At 44.4% G+C, this 22,997-nt stretch overlaps 1 protein-coding gene across 4 annotated transcripts in view; it reads left to right on the forward strand.

The window, feature by feature from the left end:
- The window catches only part of PRDM4 (PR/SET domain 4), a 780,070-nt gene that overhangs the window by 296,720 nt on the left and 460,353 nt on the right, over positions 1 to 22,997 (forward strand). For all 4 annotated transcript variants that reach the window (XM_044088574.1, XM_044088573.1, XM_044088575.1 and 1 more), the window contains one exon: positions 16,818 to 16,936. In XM_044088574.1, coding sequence (XP_043944509.1) covers positions 16,818 to 16,936 — 119 coding nt within the window. The remainder of the gene's footprint in view (positions 1 to 16,817; positions 16,937 to 22,997) is intronic.

The raw sequence follows: 22,997 nt of genomic DNA on the forward strand, positions 1-22,997 counted from the left end.
CAAAAAGATAAGTACCCCGTTGGGGATCCTTTTTTCTTGTCCTAACCGATCTCAGAAAAAATTAACAATTGTCTTGCCTGTGGAAAGCAAATACCTCATAGAGATTTTCATTCTTACTGTGTCACCTGTTTAGGCCCAGACCATGACGTCCCTCACTGTCGGTTTTGTGCCTTGTTCAACACCCAAACTATTCATCGTCTGGCTATTTTTGTAGCTAAATACTTTCGTTCTCAATCTCCATACTCCGAAATAGCTTCATTAAGCCATCCGACTACCCATCTTCCGAAAAAACATAAGGATAAAGACAGAGACAGACAGCATAGGTCCAAAACTGCCAACGACACTTCCGTTAAGCTAGTCGCCAGTCCGCCGGTACTCAGTGAGGTGCTTTTGCATCCCAAATACCCACTACTACAGATTCGCAGGCCTCTACTGAGATCCATTCGGAGTCCGGTATGCTGTGAGATGCTTCTTCGACTATGAAACCTGTGGATGTCTCTACCTTGGATGGGTCTGGAGCCGCTGTGCAGACACTGGCTTCTGAGGGTGTATTCAGGCCTACCAACTTTCATATTAAACCAACAACTTCGTTTCAAGCTAGAAATACTGAATTTCTCAGGCCTAAAGCTCGCACTACACCTAGAAAACCGATGACCAACCCGCATACTAAGGCCCATATGCCTCAAAAACAAATGATTAGAATGGCTGAAGACCTTATTTACCTTAATTAGGAGAAGCCAGCCTTCCCCCTCTAAGAGACCTAGAACTGTTTTCTTTCTGTTTCTTCTGATCAGGAATCTGATGTCTCTGTTCCTTCTGACTACCAAGATTTACCCTCATCTACTTATGAGGATTCTGATGCAGAGGATTCCATTCCCTCTGCTCCCCCTCCAAAAGATTTTTCTTTTAGTGAAACCTTGCATACCCTAAGGGAGCATTTCCGCTGGGAAAGCCAGGACTATTCTGAGTCCAAAAAGAGACTTAGGGAATTTCTACTCCTGCCTCAACACGGGCCTCTAGCTATCCGTCCTGATGTTCATCGTGTTTCACTGTTGCAGTCATTACTCTTGCGTTATCCTGCTGGCAGGCTACCCTCAGTCGGCCAGAATTCCAAAGTCTAGGTCCGGCGTCGGCTGCTGTAGCCTCTTCCCTGACGTCAGTGCGCCAGGGGTATAAAAGATGCAGCCGACGCCATTTTCTTCAGTCTTTCTTGCCACGCGGTGCCCGAAGCAAAAGCAGTTCGCAAGGGCCAGTCGGCCGACTCCTGAGATTTTCAAATCCGATTTTCAAATCCGAATTTCAGAACCGAAGTCTTTATTAAAGCTAAGTACCCCATTGGGGAAACTTTTTTCTTGCTCCAGACCGATGTCAGAAAAAGTTAACAATTGTATTTCTTGTGGGAAGCAAATACCTCATAAGGATTTTCACTCTTACTGTATTCCTTGCCTAGGCCCTGATCACAACGTTGCCAGCTGTCGGTTTTGTACTAGATTTAACCAACGCACTATTAAGTGTCTGTTCGATTTTGCATTTCATTACTTTGGCCGAAGATTTAATTATATAATGCCGTCGGAACAGCCGATGACCGGAGTTTACAAAAAGCGCAAGGACAAGGAAAAGGATAAGCATCCGAGGTCCAAAACCGACGACAAGGCCTCCGCTAGGCCAGTCGCCGGTTCGCCGGTTCTGAGTGAGGCGCTTTCGCAGCCCCTTGCACCCACTACCTCAGAGCCACAGGCTGCTTCCGACTCCCACGTGGAACCGACTGGGCCTCTGGATACTCAAGGTATTGGACTCTCGGAAATCATCCCCTCAGATGGGTCCGGAGCCGCTGAGCAGGCATTGACTTCTGAGGGTGTCTTCAGACCTACACAACTATATGTTAAGCCATCTTCAGCTTCAAAGACAAAGACTAAAGCAGCTCTAAAGACAAAGAAACAAGTATAGCATTCTGCTACTCAGACTTCCATGCCTAAAAAGCAGATGCGCAAAATGGCCGAAGACCTAATTACTTTGATCAGGGGTTCCCATCTCCCTCCTGATAAGAGGCCTAGGCAAGAGACAGAGTATGATTCTTCTGATCAGGTTTCTATTTCCTCTGATTCCTCTTCTGAACAGGATTATTCCATGCTTCCCTATGAGGATTCTGATGCTGAAGAATCCATTCCTTCAGCCTCTCCTCCTGAGGATTATTCTTTTGGGGAAACCCTGCATACCATGAGGGAGCATCTCCACTGGGAGAGCCAAGATTATTCTGAATCTAAGAAAAGGCTCAGAGACTTTCTGCTACTTCCTCTGCACAGATCCCTTGCTATTCCACCTCTTCTAGACATTATAGATGATGTATTTTCAGAGTCCGGCCTGTCCCCTGACTCTTTACCCCCTGCACCTGCTAAGCCAGACCGATACTACAGGGTCCCGGATTCTCATAAATTCCTGTGTAAAAACCCGCTGCTGACCCAGAAACTATATCTCAGGGTGCCAAGGGGGTCAAAGCTTCCACTGCAAAAAAACCCTGTCCCCTCTGATAGGGATTCTAGGGCTCTAGACAGATGGGGGGAAAAAGGTTTACACTTCTGCTACCTTGGCTGTAAAGGCTTTGAATTGTCAGTTTCATATGCTTAAATATCAGCAATATTTAATGTCACTGCTTAAACATAAATTGTTGACAAATACTGAATGTTCTGAGAACAAGGAAATGCAGGATTTATTGCATGCAGCTGAACAAGTGGGACAGCATACTTTGCAATGTGGTTATGATTCACTGGAGGCCTCTTGCAGGGCCGCTGTTACAGGTTCTGTTATTAGAAGGCATGCTTGGTTAAAGGAACAGAATCTGCCTGATCATGTTAAAGCAAAATTATTAGATGCTCCATTACAGCATGATACTTTGTTTGGTACTAAAGCAGAAGAGGTGTTGAAAAAAATGGAGGATAAAGCAAAATCCATACACACAGTCAAGGATTTCTTACAGGTACAGCCACCCAGATTTAGCAGGAAATGGCCTACTAAAAATTGGTCCTTTCCAGTGTCAGACAGACCACAAAGAGGCAGATACAGGCATCCCAGAGGCAGATCTCAGCCCCAAGGCTCATACAGGCCTAAACAATGGGGTGCTCCTACCTCCAAAAGCAGAGAAGACAAATCACAACCTTACAGGAAACAGTCCCAATGACTTTCCTCTGCCAGATCCAAGCACTTTTCTTTTGGCAGCCCCCTTCGGGGGAAAACTAGCACTTTTTTCATCAAATTAGCAAATGGTTACCCAAGACAAATGGGTCTTGAACATAGTGTCCCAAGGCTACAGGTTCCATTTTCACACCCTGCCAAGGTCAAAAGGTATGCCAGACCTGCAACACAATCAATGGGCAGAGGCACAAAAACAAATTATGGACATGAGGGCTATTCAGCAAGTACCACAACAAGAGCAGGGACAAGAATTTTACTCCAGACTTTTCCTAGTGCCCAGAAAGGACAAAACCTGGAGACCAATACTTAATCTGGAGACCAGTAATGGACCTGTCTATACTAAATATTTTTCTGGAAGTTCCAAAATTCAAGATGTTGACTCTACAGCAGCTACTGCCCATGCTGGGCAAGAAGGCTTGGCTCGTAACTTTGGACCTAAAAGAGGCATACCTGCATGTCCCAATCAGACAATCTTGCAGAAGATACCTCAGATTCATAGCTGGCTCAATGCACTACTAATTCTCTGCACTGCCCTTTGGCTTATCTACTGCACCTAGGGTCTTCACAAAATGCCTGGCACCATTAATTGCGTTTCGCAGACAAAGAGGAATTCAAATATATCCCTACTTGGACGAATGCCTAATTCAAGCAGAGAACAAAGACATTCTTCTAAAGTATCTGACGTTTGTAAAAAGATTACTAATTGGCCTAGGGTACACAGTAAACGAAAATAAATCAAAACTAGTGCCCTCTCAAGAGATAATATTCCTGGGTGCAAGCTGAAATACAACTGCCCAGATGGCTTATCTCATGCCAGACAAACAAAAACAACTGACTTCTTATTTCAAGAAATTTGCAACAAAGACCCACTTATCTGCAAGGAAAATCCTGCAGGCCTTGGGTTTCATGGCATCCTGCATTCTACTAATTCCATATGAAAGACTTCATATGAGGAAACTACAATGGTATCTAAAAAGTGTTTGGACTCAGCATTGCCACAGCCTGGAGGCAGTAATTGCACTCATTCTCTGCATGCAACAGGAGTTTCGATGGTGGGCAGAGGCCTGTCACCACAACAAGGGTCTGCCATTCAGCTTACCCACAGCCAGACAGACACTGACAACAGATGCATCAGATTATGCCTGGGGGGCCCATATGGCTGGGGGGCCCATATGGCAGGAAAATGTATTCAGGGCAGATGGCCTGCAAACCAGATGCACCTTCACGTGAATCAAAAAGAGATGCTAGCTGTTCAAAATGCCCTGACAGCTTTCGAGGATCTACTTCATCCAGGACAGCTACTGATAAAGACAGACAATACTACAGTCATGTGGTACATAAACAAGCAGGGAGGTACACATTCCTACCCCCCTCTGCAGACAAGCAATGACCTTATGAGACACAGCATTGACTTATCAAGTTCACCTGCAAGCACAATTCCTGCCCAGAAAAACAAATAGTCTGGCAGACGAACTAAGCAGAAACCTCGTGGATCCCCACGAATGGAAACTGGATCCACAAGTATTCAGCATGATAACAAGGAAATGGGAGTGCTCAGACATAGATCTTTTTGCCTCCCCTCACAACTGCCAATTGCAGAGATTTTGCACAAGGATTTATCACAAGCAAGCATGGAGAGTGGATGCCCTATCCTTCAGCTGAAAAAATCTAACCGTATATACCTTTCCTCCACTAACTCTCCTGCCCAGGGTACTCCTAAACGTCAGACAAGAGAAGCCAAAAATGATACTGATTGCACCAGGCTGGCCACGCCAGCACTGGTACCCAATCCTAAAGAGATTGTCTCAAGGTCCAGCATGGATATTGCCTTAAACTTCTCACTTGCTGACCCAACAAAACAATCGGATCCAGCACAGCCAACTCAGGACCTTAAATCTGGCAGCATGGCGGATAATGTAGCCATTCAGAACACTCCTCTTTCAAAAGCTGTTATGGATGTTATCCTGGAGGCCAGGAGGCCCAGTACCAGAAAATCTTATGCAGAAAAATGGAAGAGATTCTGTGCTTGGAACCAGGAACAAGGCATTGACACGTGTACCAAATATCCCTCAGATTTTACAATACCTAACTGAGATGCAAGGCCTTTCTTTCTCATCAATTATTCATGCCTCTGCCATTTCAGACCATTACAATACGGAACCACCTATCTTTTCTCAACCTTTAATAAGGCATTACCTCAGAGGGGCCAAAAACATTAGGCCTCCAAGGAGAGCACTAATTCCGGCAAGGGACCTCAATTATGTTTTGGAAAAACTCACACTGCCTCCTTTCGAGCCAGCTTCAACAGCAGATATAAAATTCTTATCCTGGAAAACAGCTCTACTCCTAGCAATAACCTCTGCAAGACGAGTCTTGGAGTTACAAGCACTCATGGCTGTGGAAACTTTTATACTTTTTCATCCAGACAGGGTTTCTCTGAGGACAAACCGAACATTTATGCCTAAGGTGGTGTCTAGTGTGGCCCTCAACCTAACCATTCACTTGCCTAACTTTTATCCAAATCCACAGAACAAGGGTGAGAAAATTCTGCATCCTTTGGACATACACAGGCAGTTATGCTTCTACCTGGACAGAACTTAAGCTTTCAGAAAGATTGAGCAACTTTTAGTGTCATATGCTGCAGGATCACAAGGAAAGGCTGTCTCAAAACAGATTATTTCTAAATGGATAGGCCATTTCATCCATTTCTGCTATTTTCAGCATGGCAAATCAGTGACTAAGGGCATTAGGCCTCATTCTACTAGAGCAGCAGCCACTTCAGCAGCTTTCCTCAGAGGAGTACCAACCAAAGACATCTTAGAGGCTGCAAATTGGAGTTCAGTGCACACCCTCACAAAGCACTACCACTTACCTCTTTACTGTAAATCCAGAGTCGGCTTTGCCACTGCAGTTCTGCAGGGCGTCATAGCCTCTCTTAATCCAATTTAACCCTGCCACCCATTAATCCAATTTAACCCTGCCACCCATTCTCAGCTTTGGGATTCAACCCAAGAGTAATGACTGCAACACTGAAACACGATGAACATAGTACAGTTGTGTACCTACCATAAATGTAGATGTTTGAGTGTATTCACTGTTTCAGTCCAGGTTACCCACCCACCATCCCCCTTTTCTTTGCTGGGACTTATCTGTACTTCTCTATCCTATACAACCTATGTGGTGTATTTGCTTGTAGATGAAGGAAATGTTATTTTTGTGCATGCATATTTATTGGCATATTTTTTCAGCCTACCAATTTGGGGGCACCTGACATCTGGAGCAAGAAAAACTGAAGAAAATGGCGTCGGCTACATCTTTTATACCCATGGCGCACTGACGTCAGGGAAGAGGCGACAGCAGCCAACGCCGGACCTAGACTTTGGAATTCTGGCCGATTGAGGGTAGCCTGCCAGCAGGATAACCCAAGAGTAATGACTGCAACAGTGAATACACTCGAACATCTACATTTATGGTAGGTACACAACTGTACTTTCTGGAGATTGTAGATGATGTTTTCTTGGAATCCAGCCTTACCCCAAACACCTTACCACCAGCTCCCTGGAAACCTGACTGGTACTACAGAGTACTTGACTCTCACAAATTCCTCTTCAAGAATCCCACTGCGGATCCAGAGACCATTTCCCAAGGACCAAAAGGCATTAAGGCTACTACTACCAAAAATCCTACCCATTCTGATAAGGACTCTAGAACTTTAGACAGATGTGGTAAGAAGGTATACACTTCAGCTAATTTGGCCATTAGGGCTTTAAATTGCCAGTTTCATATGTTAGTGTCAGCAGCATATTATGGGACTATTAAAACAGAAAATGATGTTGATTCCTGACTGTGCTGAACACAGAGTTGCAAGAGTTAATGCATTCTGCTGAACAAGTTGGTAAAAATACTTTGCAATGTGGTTTTGATGCTTTGGAAGCATCTTGCAGGTTTGCTGTCACTGGGTTTTACTTAGAAGGCATGCTTGGCTTAAGGAACAAAACTTGCCATATCATGTTAAAGCTAAATTACTGGATGCATCCTTAAACCAAGACCACCTTTTTGGCATCAAAGCAAAAGAAGTCCTCAAAAAGATGGAGGAAAAAGCTAAATCTATGCAAACTGTTAAAGATTTCTTACAAGTACAGCCTCATAGCTTCAGTAGGCACTGGCCTTCAAAGAACTGGTCTTTTCCAGTCCCTTCCAGGCCTTCTAAGTCCAAACCCAGGAGCAGCAGACCACCAATGCTTCATTCTCAGGCTATGCACAGATCTACGCAATGGGGGGCTCCCACTTCCAAAGCAGGGAGTAGTAAGCCACCCCTTTTTGGAAAAATGGCACAATGACTTATCCTTAACTCTTCCAAGCCCTGCTCAACTACTGGCTCCCTTAGGAGGAAAACTCACCCTGCATGCAAAAAAACTGGGAACTCATTACCCAGGAGAAATGGGTTTTAAACATAGTTTCTCTAGGATACAAATTCCACTTCCACTCATTACCAACCACAAGTGGATGGTCAGACCTCCCCCCAAAATCAGTGTGCAGAGGCCCAAAAACAAGTACTCTCCTCAGTATCAGGGCTTTTCAACCTGCCCCAGCAGAACAAAAGGGACAAGCTTTTTATTCAAGACTGTTCCTGGTTCGCAGAAAAGAAATCTCCTGGTGTCCTATCCTGGTCTGTTTATTCTCAACACCTTTGTGGTGGTTCCAAAATTCAAAATGCTAACTCTTCAATAGCTTCTTCCTATGCTAGCCTGGCTGGCAACCCTAGACTTAAAGGAAGCTTACCTGCACATCCTAATAAGGGAGTCCTGCAGACAGTACCTATGTTTCAGGGCAGGCTCCATGCACTATCAGTTCTCTGCACTTCCCTTTGGCTTATCTACTGTGCCCAGGATATTCACAAAGTGCCTAGCTCCAGCCATTGCCTTTTGCAGGCAGAGAAACATTCAGATTTACCCATACTTGGATGATTGCCTGATTCAGGCAGAAAGTCAGGACTTGCTATTACAGCACCTGACATTTGTAAAGAGACTTCTAAGCTCACTGGGGTACACCATCAGTGAGAAGAAGTCACACCTAGTACCCTGCCAACAGATTGTATTTCTGGGAGCAAGCTTGAACACAACTTACCAGATGGCATTCCTCACTCCAGAGAAACAAGTGTTTTTGACAAGCTACTGGCCACAAAAAACAAGTCTCTGCAAGGAAGATCCTGCAAGGCCTGGGGTTTATGGCCTCTTGCATTCTGTTAATTCCATATGCAAGACTGCATCTGAAAAGTCTATGGTGTCAACATTCTCAGGACCTAGAAACAATGATTCCTGTCATTCCTTGTCTAAAGACAGAGATGTTCATTGTGTTACCCTGCTGCAGTCATCACAGTTGAGTTATCCTGCCATCAGGTGGTTCCGCAGTTGGCCCGAATTCCAAAGTCTCGGTCCGGCATCGGTTGCTGTTGCTTCTTCCCTGACGTCAGTGCGTCAGGGGTATATAAGAGGCATCTGACGCCATTTTCGTCAGTCTTTCTTGCCACGCGGTGCCCGAAGCAGAAGCAGTTCGCAAGTGCCAGTCGGCCGACACCTGAGATTTTCGATTTGAATTTCAGTCCGAAGTCTTCAATAAAGCTAAGTTCCCCGTTGGGGAACATTTTCTTTCCTCAGTCCGATGTCAGAAAAAGTTCCCCGTTGGGGAACATTTTCTTTCCTCAGTCCGATGTCAGAAAAAGTTAACAATTGCATTTCTTGTGGGAAGCAAATACCTCATAAGGACTTCCATTCCTATTGTATTCCTTGCCTAGGCCCAGACCACGACGTCACAGGTTGTCGGTTTTGCGCTAGGTTTAATAAACGCACTATCAAATGCCGTTTTGACTTCGCACGGCATTACTTTGGTAGGAAATTCAATTATGTCATGCTGTCGGAGCAGCCGACGACCGCAAATCATAAAAAATGCAAGGATAAGGACAGGCAGCCTAGGAATAAGCCAGACCCTGAGGCCTCGGCTGGGCCTGTTGCCGGTTCTCTGGTTTTCAGTGAGGAGCCTACGCAGCCCCTGATGACCGCAGAGCTGGAACCCCAGACAGCTGCCGACTCCCAAGTGGAGTCTACTAGGCCAACGCAGCCATCTACCGACACTGGAGCAGATTTAGACACCGGCGCAGAGGAAACTCCTTCGGTTGCAGAAGGTATCTTCAGACCGACTAACACTCACCATTAAATCTTATGCGAAGCTTAAGACTCCTTTAAAACCCAAGAAAACTGTTCATCAGTCTACAGGTCAAGGCCCAATGCCTAAGAAACAGATGCTTAAGATGGCTGAAGATTTAATTACCCTTATCAGGGGTTCCCATCCCCCTCCTGATAAAAGACCAAGACGAGGAGGATTATGCATCCTCTGACCAGGTTTCTCTCTCCTCAGATTCTTCTGAGGAACAGGATTACACTTTTCCACCTTATGAGGATTCTGATGCTGAAGACTCTATTCCCTCAGCATCTCCCCCTGAAGACTACTCCTTTGGGGAAACATTACATACCATGAGGGAACATTTCCACTGGGAAGGCCAGGATTACTCAGATTCTAAGAAAAGGCTCCGAGAGTTCCTTTTATTACCCCAGCACAGACCTCTTGCTATCTCTCCTGTTTTAGATATTGTGGATGATGTCTACTTGGAGTCTAGTTTAAATCCAGACTCTCTACCTCCTGCTCCAGCCAAACCAGACAGATACTACAGAGTACCTGACTCACACAAATTCCTTTATAAAAACCCTGTAGCTGACCTAGAAACCATATCCCAGGGTCCTAAGGGAGCAAAGGCTTCTATGGCTAAAATCCTGTGCCCTTTGAAAGAGATTCCAGAGCCCTAGATAGATGGGGAAAGAAAATATACACCTCTGCAACTCTGGCTATGCGAGCATTTCACATGTTGAAATATCAACAATTCCTGATGTCTCAGTTAAAACAAAAAATGAGCACACACTCAGAACAGCCTGAATTCAAGGGAATGCAGGATCTGTTGCATGCAGCTGAACAGGTGGGCAAGCATACTTTACAATGCGGATTTGATTCACTGGAAGCTTCTTGTAGAGCAGCTGTTACTGGCTCAGTCATTCGTAGACATGCTTGGTTAAAAGAGCAAACCCTCCCTGACCATGTTAAAGCAAAATTATAGATGCACCTTTACAACAGGATGTATTATTTGGTGTCAAAGCAGAAGAGGTTTTAAAGAAAATGGAGGATAAGGCTAAATCTATGCAAACAGTCAAGGATTTCTTGCAGGTACAACCCCCTCGCTTCAGCAAAAATTGGCCAACAAAATATTGGTCCTTTCCAGCTTCAGACAGATCACAGAGGGGCAAATACAGACACCCAAGGGCCAGAGGTCAGTCACAGGGCCCTTACAAACCTCGCCAATGGGGTTCTGCTACCCAGAAAGGAGGAGAAGACAGGCCCCAAGCTAGCAGAAGACCGACACAATGACTCTATCCTCAAACTACCAAGCAAATCTCTCCTGGCAACACCCTTGGGAGGAAAACTAGCATTTTTTGCAGACAACTGGGACATCATCACAAAAGACAAATGGGTTCTAAACATTGTCTCTCAAGGATACAGATTCCACTTTCATACCTTATCAAGGATCAAAGGAATGCCAAACCTGCCACCAAATCAATGGACAGAGGCACAAAAACAAATGACAGCTCTCATGAACATGAGAGCCATCCAACAGGTACCTACACAGGAGCCAGGGACAAGGATTTTACTCAAGACTCTTCCTAGTTCCAAGAAAGGACAAAGCATGGAGACCCATTCTGGATCTTTCAATTCTGAACACCTATCTGCAAGTACCAAAATTCAAGATGCTAACACTACAGCAGCTTCTTCCTATGCTGGGCAAGAATGCTTGGCTAGTCACTTTGGACCTCAAGGAGGCATACCTGCATGTCCCTATCAAACAAAATTGCAGAAGATACCTCCGCTTCATTGCAGGTTCAACGCATTATCAATTCTCTGCACTGCCCTTTGGCTTATCTACTGCGCCCAGGGTCTTCACAAAATGCCTGGCACCAGTAATTGCATACTGCAGACAAAGAGGAATTCATATATACCCATACCTGGACGACTGTCTTATTCAAGCAGAAAGCAAGGACATTCTTTTACAGCATCTGGCATTTGTCAAACACCTTCTAAGTTGCCTAGGGTACACAGTAAACGAAAAGAAATCAAAACTAGTGCCCTCACAAAACATAACATTCCTGGGTGCCAGCTTGAATACAACAGCCCAGATGGCTTATCTCACGCCAGACAAACAACGACAGCTGTTTCAATATTTCAAAATAATGGCAACAAAGACCCAACTCCCTGCAAGAAAAATTCTGCAGGCCTTGGGATTCATGGCATCTTGCATACTACTAATACCATTTGCAAAACTGCATATGAGGAAATTACAGTGGTACCTGAAAAGTGTATGGACTCAGCACAGCCACAGCTTGGAAACGATGATTCCACTCATTCCCTGCCTTCAGCAAGAGTTTCTATGGTGCGCACAAGCATGTCACCTCAACAAGGGTCAGCCTTTCACCTTACCCACAGCCAGGCAAACTGTGACAACAAGTGCATCGGACTATGCCTTGGGAGCACACATGGCAGGACAGTGCATTCAGGGCAAATGAAGTACAGATCAGAGACACCTGCATATCAGTCAAAAAGAAATGCTAGCAGTGCAGAATGCCCTAACAGCTTTCAAGGACCTTCTACACCCAGGTCAACTACTAATAAGGACAGACAACACCACAGTCATGTGGTACATAAACAAGCAAGGGGGCACACATTCCTACCCTCTATGCAGGCAAGCAATGACCTTGTGGAGCACTGCACTGTCTTACCAGGTTCAATTACAAGCACAGTTCCTGCCAGGAAAGAAAAACACATTGGCAGACTACCTAAGCAGAAACATCATGGATCCACACGAATGGAAACTAGATCCACAAATATTTGCAATGATAGCTCAAAAATGGGGACGCCCAGACATAGATCTGTTTGCAAGCCCCCACAACCACCAACTTCAAAAATTTTGCACAAGGACCTTCCATCCACTAGCTTGGAAAGTGGACGCTCTCTCATTCAGTTGGAGAACATTAACAGTGTATGCCTTCCCTCCACTGCCTCTTCTAGCAAAGGTACTGCTGAAAGTCAGATTAGAGAGGCCACAAATGATTCTCGTTACACCAGACTGGCCACGCCAACATTGGTACCCAATTTTATGGAACATGGCCCAGGGCCCACCATGGATTTTGCCACAAATTCCTCACCTGCTCACCCAGCAAGACAATCTGATTCTACACAGCCAGTTCAAGACTTTAAACCTGGCTGCATGGCAAATTACCTAAACAACCAGCCAACATCTTTATCCAAAGCTGTTATGGCTGTCATTCTGGAGGCCAGGAGGCCCAGCACCAGGAAAACCTATTCAGACAAATGGAAAAGATTTTGCTCCTGGAACCAGGCTAAAGGCCTAAATCCCCTGGAGCCGAACATTCCTCAGATTCTACAATATTTAACTGAGATGTTACACAAAGGACTTTCCTTTTCATCTATTAAGATCCACGCCTCAGCAATTTCAGCTCATTACAGCACGGATCCTCCTTTATTTTCACATCCACTCCTAAGACAGTATCTCAGAGGGGCTAAGAACTTAAGACCGCCAAGGAAAGCTCTAACACCTACTTGGGATCTCAACTTTGTCCTGGAAAAGCTTACACTGCCTCCCTTTGAACCAACTTTTTCAACTGATTTAAAATTTCTTTCTTGGAAAACTGCCATACTACTAGCAATAACCTCAGCTAGAAGAGTCTGAGAGCTACAGGCACTAATGGCAGTGGAACCTTTCCTCATTTTTCATCAAGACAGAGTTTCTCTACGAACTAATCCTTCCTTTATGCCAAAGGTGGTATCCAGTGTGGCCCTAAACCAAACCATTCACTTGCCCACCTTCTTCCCAAATCCCCAGAACAAAGGAGAAAGACTCCTGCACTCTTTGGACATTCACAGGCAATTACGTTTCTACTTGGATAAAACTAAGGCTTTTAGAAAAACTGACCAGCTCTTTGTAGCCTATGCTACAGGATCACAAGGAAAAGCTATCTCAAAACAGACCATTTCTAAATGAATACCTGCTAACATTAGGTCCCACTCCACCAGGGCTACAGCTACATCAGCAGCCTTTCTCAGGGGAGTGCCAACCAAGGATATTCTGGAAGCTGCTACTTGGAGTTCAGTGCACACCTTCACCAAACACTATCGCTTACCTCTTTACTCTAAGACTAGAGCTGGTTTTGCCATTGCAGTTTTGCAGGGCCTACTAGCTTCTTCTAACCCTGTTTGACTCCACCTCCCCTCCTTAGCTTTGGGATTCAACCCAAGTGTGATGACTCCAGCAGGGTAACACGATGAACATAGTACAGTTTTGTACCTACCATAAATGTAGATGTTCGAGTGTTCACCCTGCTGCAGTCCAGGTTACCCTCCCTCCATCCCCTCTGAACTAGCTGAACTTATCTCTACCACTTTATCCTATACTACCTTTGTGGTGTATTTGCTTGTACCTAAGGGTTTTGCTTTATTTTTATATAGCCATATATATATATATATATATATATATATATATATATATTTTTTTTTTTTTTTTTGCCTACCTTTTGGGGTCACCTGACGTCTGGGGCAAGAAAAACTGAAGAAAATGGCGTTGGGTGCCTCTTATATACCCCTGACGCACTGACGTCAGGGAAGAAGCGACAGCAACCGACGCCAGACAGAGAGTTTGGAATTCGGGGCGACTGCGGGACTGCCTGACGGCAGAATAACCCAAGTGTGATGACTGCAGCAGGGTGAACACTCGAACATCTACATTTATGGTAGGTACAAAACTGTTCTTTCCTTTGGTGGGCAGAGGCCTGCTACCACAACAATGGACTCCCTTTCACTCTATCCTCTGCCGCCCAAACCCTAACAACAGACGCATCAGACTATGCATGGGGGGGGGGGGGCTCACATGGCAGAGCAGTGCATTCAGGGCAAATGGACCTCAAAACAGATGCAACTGCATATCAATCAAAAAGAAATGTTAGCTGTACAGAATTCTCTGACAGCCTTCAAAGACCTTATTCTTCCAGGATAACTACTGGTAAAGACAGACAACACCACAGTTATGTGGCACATAAGCAGGGGAGAACCCATTCCTACCCACTCTGCAGACTAACCATGGCTCTGTGCAACACAGCCTTGAACTACCAAATGAACCTGCAAGCTCAATTCCTGCCAGGCAAACGAAATTCACTGGTAGATGACTTGAGCACAAATCTCATAGACCCACACGAATGGAAACTGGAACCCAAAATATTCAAGCTCTTGAGGAACGAATGGGGGACACCAGAGATAGACGTGTTTGCCTCCCCTCAGAACTACCAATTGAACAAATTCTGTACCAGAACACCCCGCAGTCAAGCTTGGAAAGTGGATGCCCTGTCCTTTTCCTGGGAAAGCCTCTCAATTTATGCCTTTCCCCCCCTCTGCCTCTCCTCTCGAAGGTTCTGCTAAAGATCAAACAGGACAAGCCGAGGACAGTACTGATTGCCCTTGCCTGGCCACGCCAGCACTGGTATCCCCTTTTGCGCCATCTGACAGAGCTGCAACCATGGCACCTGCCACAGACCCGCTCCCTGCTGGCCCTGCATGTGGGCTGGATTCTGCACCCTCAGCTTCAAACCCTGAACCTTGCAGCCTGGCTAATTCCCTGAGCTCACCCCTAGCAACCCACAGCAAGCAGGTGCTGGATGTCATTCTTGAGGCAAGGAGGCCTAGTACTAGAAACTCCTATTCAGAAAAGTGTAAAAGATACTGTTCCTGGAGCCAGGCTCAGGGGAGGGGCGCAACGATGCCCAGCTTACCCCATATTCTAGATTATTTAGCAGAAATGCTGCACAAGGGCCTATCTTTCTCTTCAATTAAAATTCATGCCTCTGCCATTTCAGCTCATTATAATAATGAGCCACCCCTCTTCTCTCATCCCCTGCTAAAGCAATTCCTTAGAGGGGCCAAAAATTTAAGGCCCCCCCAGGAGAGCTGCCACTCCAGCCTGGGACCTTAACTTTGTATTGGAAAAACTCACGCTTCCACCCTTTGAACCAGCTGCTATAGCAGAACTGAAATTCCTTTCCTGGAAAACAGCCTTACTTCTAGTTATCACTTCAGCAAGTGGCAGTGAAACCCTTCATTATCTTCCAATGCGGACAGGGTTTCGCTCAGGACTAATCCATCCTTTATGCCCAAGGTGGTGTCTAGTGTGTCTCTAAACCAGTTCATTCATTTGTCTACCTTTTTCCCGAATCCTCAAAATAAGGGGAAAGTATACTGCATTTTCTGGATGTGCAAAGACAGCTTATATTCTACTTTGACAGAACTAAGCCTCTCAGAAAGTCTGACCAAATGGATAGCCCATTGCATCCATTTCTGCTACAAGCACCATGGAAAACCTACCCCACAGGGGATAAGATCACATTCCACCAGGGCTGCATCTACCTCTAAAGCATCTCTCAGAGGAGTCCCTACCAGGGACATCCTGGAAGCTGCCACCTGGAGCTCTGTACATACTTTCACCAAGCATTACCACCTGCCTATATTTTCTAAATCTAGAGCTGAATTTGCCACAGCAGTGTTACAGGGCCTGATTGGTAGCTCCAATGCTCTTACTGCCTCCACCCTTCCTTAGCTTTGGGAATCAACACAAATGTGATGACTGCAACAGTGAAACACAAAGAACATAGTACAATTGTGTACACTTACCATAAGTAAAGGTGTCGAGTGTATTCACTGTTGCTGTCCTGGTTACCCTCCCTCCAACCCCCAGACTTCTCTTGGCTCTACCTTTCCTTTTTGTTTGGTATGTATTATATCATATGTATTTGCTTTTTGCTGAGGGTGTTCCATACCATATAATTGCTTCCCATTGTGGGGGCACCTGACATCTGGGGCAAGAAAAACTGATGTAATGGCGTCAGCTGCATGTTTTATACCCCTGACGTCATGGAAGAAGTGACAGCATCCGACGCAGAAATCCGAAGACTCTGGTATTCAGGCCAGCTGAGGGCTACCTGCAGGCAGATAACCCAAATGTGATGACTACATCAGTGAATACACTCGAACATCTACATTTATGATAAGTGTAGACAACTGTACTTTTAGGTCCTCATTGGTGTCAGAGGCAAGCAGGCTGTGAAGATGGTGTGACTGTGTGTACCTCTTTCATAAGCACACTTGGATTTGTCAGGTGTCAAATGCGTATACCTTGTTGGGGAAAAGAAATTGAGCTCTTGAGGAGTAGTCAGATGGACATGACCCTGAACAGTGCACTCCCAAAAGTAAAGAATACTGCAACAGTGATCTATTTGAACATCTGTTGTTGTGGTAAGTAAACCAACTTTTCTTTAGTAAGTCTTTTATTTTAAAAGAAGCTTTTTTATTTTTCTTTTTTTTTCCATCTGTTTGTTTATACTGCCCACTGTAGCATGCAGTAGGAACTACAATGTTTGTGTCTATTTCTAAATTCTTTAACCTGTGTCATTCCTAATTATCTCTTGCAGGTGTTAGGGCTCGAGAACCTATACCTCCAAGGACTTGTTTTGGCCCTCTGATTGGAGAACAGGTTCGTGTAGCTGACAGTGCTGAGTGGTCAGATATATCACAGAACCACTTGTGGAAGGTAATGGGAAGCTCACAAGAACTGTGCAATGCCTAGTTTTGCAAACTCTTAACTGAGAATTAATTGTTGTGGCATAGTCTTTGGAAATATTTTTCAAATAATATGACTGGTTGTTAAGCATGCTTTAAAACTGTGTGCAATGCTCTGGTTGAAAATAATTTACAGAGTCACCTCTTCTGTCAAGCACTTTATCCTGCTTCACTTTTTTTCTTTCTATTTTCTCTCTCTCTCTGGACCATTCCTGTGGCATTAGTTATTACTTACTTGTCAAATGGATTTGAGCTTGAACATTCAGTAGCAGATTATTTCTTCTTTTCACAAATTTCTTTGCTTTTCTTCACAAGCTATTATAGTGTTCCTGGTACTGTATGTCCCACTGGCAAACATATGGTTCTCTCTGTCAGGCTATGTGCCTGATCATATGATATTTAGCACTGATTCATTACTATTTCTTCAGTGAGGCAACCCTCAGATAATGTTAAAAAAAATTGTACAAAATTGTCTGCAGTGACTAACTTAAATGTCGGTAAATGTGTAATTATTTAAGGGCCTATTAGTCAGTTTTGCCTCTTAAATTACTTTCTTATTATTACTTTGCATAAAAACTTTCAAGAACCAAATTTTCCCGTGTACCGATAGAAACTGAAATGTAACATTTAGCAGGATAGGTAGTTATTTTTCTTATCCTCATCACTTTTATCATAGGTTGCCACCTAAAGCTTTGGAGGCATTCCTGGTGGCTCTTTCTAAGCCTTGTCCCAACCTAGATTTCCTATTACATATTGCAGGTATGCCAGCACTGTAGATGGCCACCACTAGTTCATTAATACTCCACTCCTTAATCTCTTATGACAGAAGTTGCTTCGTCTATGGAGTCGTGCTTAGTCAGGAGGAGGCAATTACTCCCCTGTGCATACTAGGTTCTGATGTTATTCGTGTTTCACTGTTGCAGTCATCACACTTGAGTTATCTGCCTGCAGGTAGCCCTCAGTCGGCCCGAATACTAGAGACTTAGTATTTCTGCGTCGGTCGCTCCAGGACTGATGTCAGATCGTCAGGGGTATATAAACAGGCAGCTGACACCATCACATCAGTCTTTCTTGCCGAGGAGCCTGAAGCAGAAGCAGTTTGCACGAGTGCCGGTCGGCTGCTACCTGAGTTTTTGTTTCCAAATTGAATCATCCTGAAGTCTTCTAAAGCTTGGTACTCCGTTGGGGATCCTTTTTTCTTACTCAAATGGATGTCAGAAAAAGTTACCAATTGTCTCGTCTGTGGAAAGCAAATACCACACCGAGATTTCTATTCTTACTGCATCACCTGTTTAGGCCTAGACCACAAGGTACCTCGTTGTTGATTTTGTGTTTTGTTCAATCCCCGAACTATTTTTCATCAGGGCCTTATTGTTGCTATATACTTTCACTCTTGATCTCTGTATTCCGAAATGGCTTCGGTAGGCCATCCAACTACCAATCTTCCGAACAAACATAAGGATAAAGACAGAGGCACAGGTCCAAAACTGCTGATGACGCTTCCGTTAAGCTAGTCGCCAGTTCGCCGGTACTCAGAGAGGTGCTTTTGCAGCCCCTGATGCCCACTTCAGTGGATTCACAGGATGCTACAGAGACCTGTTCGGAGTCTGGTATGCCGCGAGACTCTTCTTTGACTACGGAACCAGCGAATGTCTCCACCTTGGATGCAGGCACCAGCTTCTGAAGTTGTTCTTCACACTACCGATTCTCAAGACAAATAGATGACTTCTTTCCTGTCTTCACTTCTATCTAAAACTACCGAGTTTCTAAGGCCAAGAGTACGAGCTATGCCTAAAAAACAGACAACCCAAACTCAAGCACCTGTTCCCTTGCCACAGCATCAAATTGCTTAAAATGGCAGAAGACGTGATTATGCTGATTTGGAGAAGCCAGCCTTCTCCTTTTAAGAGAATAAGATACCTGTCCCCAGAAGCTTTAACAGACCAAGAGTCCAACAACTTTGAGATTTCTGAATATGAAGACATGCCTTTATCTGCTTATGATGATTTAGATGCAGAGGAATCCATTTCCTCTGCTTCCCTTCCAGAGGATTTTTCTTTTGGTGAAACCCTACATACTTTGAGAACATTTCCACTTGGAATGCCAAGACTAACCTCAGTCCAAAAAGAGACTTGGAGAATTTCTAGATTTTCCACAACATAGACCTTTAGCAATACCTCCAGTTCTGGATGTTGTGGATGATTTTATGGAATCCAGTCTAACTCCTGACACTTTTCCTCCCTGCTTCAAGAAAACCAGACAGGTACTACAGAGTCCCTTACTCTCGCAAATTTCTTTTCAAAAATCCTACTGCTGACCCAGAGGTCATTCCCATGGGCCTAAAGGTATAAAAGCAGCTACAGCTAAGAATCCCCACTCCTTCGGACAAGGATTCCAGAGCTTTAGACAGATGGGGTAAAAATGTATCCATCTTTGCATTGAATTGCCAGTTTCACATGCTGAAGTACCAGCAACATATTAAGGAACTTATTAGACAAAAACTAGCTACCTTTACAGACTGTGCAGAAAATAAAGAATTACAAGAGCTTATGCATTCTGCAACCCAAGTCAGCAAGCATACTTTGCAGTGTGGTTCTGATGCCCTAGAAGCATCTTGCAGGGTAGCAGTCACTGGTTCTGTACAGAGAAGGCATGTTTGGTGTGAAGACTGGTAGAGAAGGGGTGAAGGCTGCCAGCCTAGTCAAATATAATTTGATAAATAATTCTATCATTTGTAAATATAAATGTAAAATACAGGCTTGTTTCTTAAATGAAAGAAAACACTGTAAAATGTGAACTTCAAGATTGTAGCAAAATTGCCGATTGCTGTAAGGAAAACTAAGCCAAGCATTTCAAATCTGTTCTTTTGAAGTTAAAATTATGTCTTGTATACCCTTTGATCTAGATAGCGGTGCCGAAGAGGCTAGCTGAACACATTCTTTCTATTGTTTTAACCTAAGGAATAATTACTAGAGTGTACATGTGAAATGTCTTTTATTGTTGTAGTTTCCTCAGCAAGTGTTAGAGTGTTAAATAATGTAGCCTGTTGGCCTGGGAACTCCAGACTAAGTATCAAAACGATGTAATGTGTATACTGGGAAAACCTAAGTCTCAAAATGATGTAATCTGGAAGGGCCCAGCAGAGATGATGTTATTGAGTTTACAAACTATTGCTGAGAGAGAGAGAGAGACTGTAAGCATTTTGATCTTGATGTCGGCACTGCCTTGCGCTATGAAAGTAAGTTACTTTAGAAGTATGTTTTCTTGTAAGAATAACTAGGACTTTAAAGATTAGACTTAAGTGTTTTTATGTTGTATCAGAACTTTCCTACTGTATTGTTTTAAGTGTCTGTGTGATCTCTGAACTCTTGAGTAACATTGTATTGTAGTAATATTGTCTTGTGTTTTTATTATTTATTATTAAATATTTTAAAAAACCTTTTACCTGTGGCTGGTTTGTGTAGAGTTAAGTTAAGCTCTAGAGTACATTGCATATTTATAGAGTTTATTGTACAAAGCCACTCTAATAAGCCTTAGACTGATTAGTCACACTTACCAATTGGATAATAATATTGCACAGTAATAATTGGACACCCTTTTAAGGGCCTTTGGGTAGCTGCTAAGTATTAGCTGGTGGTGGCAGTAATTACTACCGTATAGTCTGGGTAAAGGGGCACAGCTGGAAAATCTGTGTCAGCCTTTCCCAGGAGTGTCTGTGAAGTTGTATAAATACTTATCTCAAAGTGTGTGTGGTGTGTCAGCTACCTGGGCAGGGACACGAAGCACTGGTGGGACAGAGAGGGTACTGGAGGTTAACTTGCCAGCTAGGCTGAGATCTGGACCCTATAGCTGTGCCAGTGGGAGTCTTACTGGGGACCTGGGGAGAAAGGGAGCAACCAGCCCCAGACTGACTGTGATCTCTGTGTGCACTTAAGGGAAATTTTACTTTACTGTGTGTATTTGTTATCCTTTCCTCTTATATGAGATGCCCTCCCTGGTGTTAGGGGTAAGGATTGAGGCTCCTTGATTGCTGGGTCAGGGCACAGCCATCACATTGTGGTGGCAGTGGTTATGATAAGATATCCTCACATTGTGGTTTGCAGTGGTGGGACCCACTTCACATACTAAGTGGCTTGTAGTGGTGTGGGTAGAGTGAATCCTGTAACTTATGTACAGTGATCTCTGAAGGTGTTTTGTACAGCCGCACAGTGAATACTCAGAATTCAGATCACAATTGTTTTATTTCTTTTGTTAGCTTAGTTAGTCAGGATGAGCAGGCAGCATGTCAGCAGAGAAGTATGGAAAGCTGACAAGGAGCCAGCTGGTGGAGATGTGCCAGGCTAGGGGACTGGTGCATGGAAACCTGACTAAGGCAGACCTGATTGCAGCCTTGGTTACAGCTGCATCAGAAAACAGTATCCAGGAGGACAATCAGACTGGCAGTGGAGATACAATATCCTCGGAGAATGGACAGCTCAACCTTTCTGCAAAGGACAATCAGACTGGCAGTGGAGATACAATATCCTCAGAGAATAGACAGCTCAACCTTTCTGCAGTGGACTTAAAAATCCAGCTGGAGCTAAAGAGACTTGAGTTGGAGGCAAGGCGTTTAGAGATAGAAGCCGAAGAAAAGGAGCATCAGAAGAAGCATGAGAGGGAAAGGCTGACTCTTTGCCAGAATCATGGAGGTAACGGGGAAGGGAGTAACTGGACCCCAGAAGCATGACAGGTCAGTAAATTTCTTCCGCAATTTAAAGAGGGGGATAGTTTTGATAGTTTCTTTCATATGTTTGAGAGGGTATGCAAACAGTATAGTGTTGAGCAAAGGCTCTGGGTATGGTTCCTGACCCCCTTACTCCATGGGGAAAGCTGTAACTTGTATATCACAAATGCCTGACTTTATCTGTTTTGATTATACTGCTGTAAAAAAAGTATTTTAGAATGTTTTAAGCTAACACCTGAAATGTATAGGAAAAAGTTTTGTGAGCATATACGCATGGCAGATGAAAATGTATGTGAATATGTTGCTGAACTGAGCACTTACTTTCATAGCTGGGTAAGTGGATGTCGGGTCACCACTTTTGAAGGGCTGACAGACCTTTTGGTGAGGGGAAAAAGCCCTTAACACTTTGCCTTAGGACACGAGGATCTGGTTAGCTCATAGACAATGTGCTACTTCAGATGAGTTGGAGAAGGGAGACCTATACCTGGCAAGAAGGGCAGCCCTGCACAGGAAGGGGACCCCCAGTACTGCTCATGGGTCTAAAGGAACCCATGGTGGGCAGCACAGACTTCCCCAACAGAATCTGCCAGTAGCAGGGAAAGTCACTAGTCCAGGATCTAGGGTTAAATGATGTTCTTCATCTCACATTGCTGCAGTCCTTACTTATGGGTAGTCCGCGGTCCTCGGTCGGCCCGAATACCAAAGTATTAGGCTGACGTCGGTCATGGGCGCCTAGAACTGACATCAGAGCGTCAGGGTATAAAGGCGCATGACCGACGTCATATCCTCAGTCTTTTTTGCCGCATGGTCCGATGCAGAAGCAGCGTTGCAAGTGCCGTTCGGCGTTCTGAAATTTTTCGGTTTCGGAGTTTCAGACCGATACCAAGTTGGGCTAAGTACCCGTTGGGAATATTTTTATTTTTTCTTGCCTCAGTTACTTACCGGATGTCAGAAAAAGTGAATAATTGTATTTCTTGTGGGAAACAGATACTGCATAGGGATTACCACTCGCTTTGTATTCCTTGTTTGGGACCGGAGCACGGCGTGAGTCGGGTGTCGGTTTTGTGCTAGGTTTAATAAGCGCACTATAAAGCGGAGGTTAGATTGCGCTAGGTTAGTCTTTGGCAAGAGGTGTAATTATAACATGCCGTCGGATGTTCCGCCGCCGGCTTCTACTAAGAAGCGCAAAGACAAATCTTTAAAGCCTAGGTAGGATGATTCGGCTGTTCTGACGCCGGATCTTTAGAAGCTACAGCTGAACAGCTGGATCCGGCTGAAGTTTCTGTTGAGTCCCAGGGGAAACTTTGAT

This window comes from Protopterus annectens, chromosome 11.part0 (assembly GCF_019279795.1).
Source record: "Protopterus annectens isolate FY-2018-M chromosome 11.part0, PAN1.0, whole genome shotgun sequence".
Taxonomy (NCBI): Eukaryota; Metazoa; Chordata; order Ceratodontiformes; family Protopteridae; genus Protopterus; species Protopterus annectens.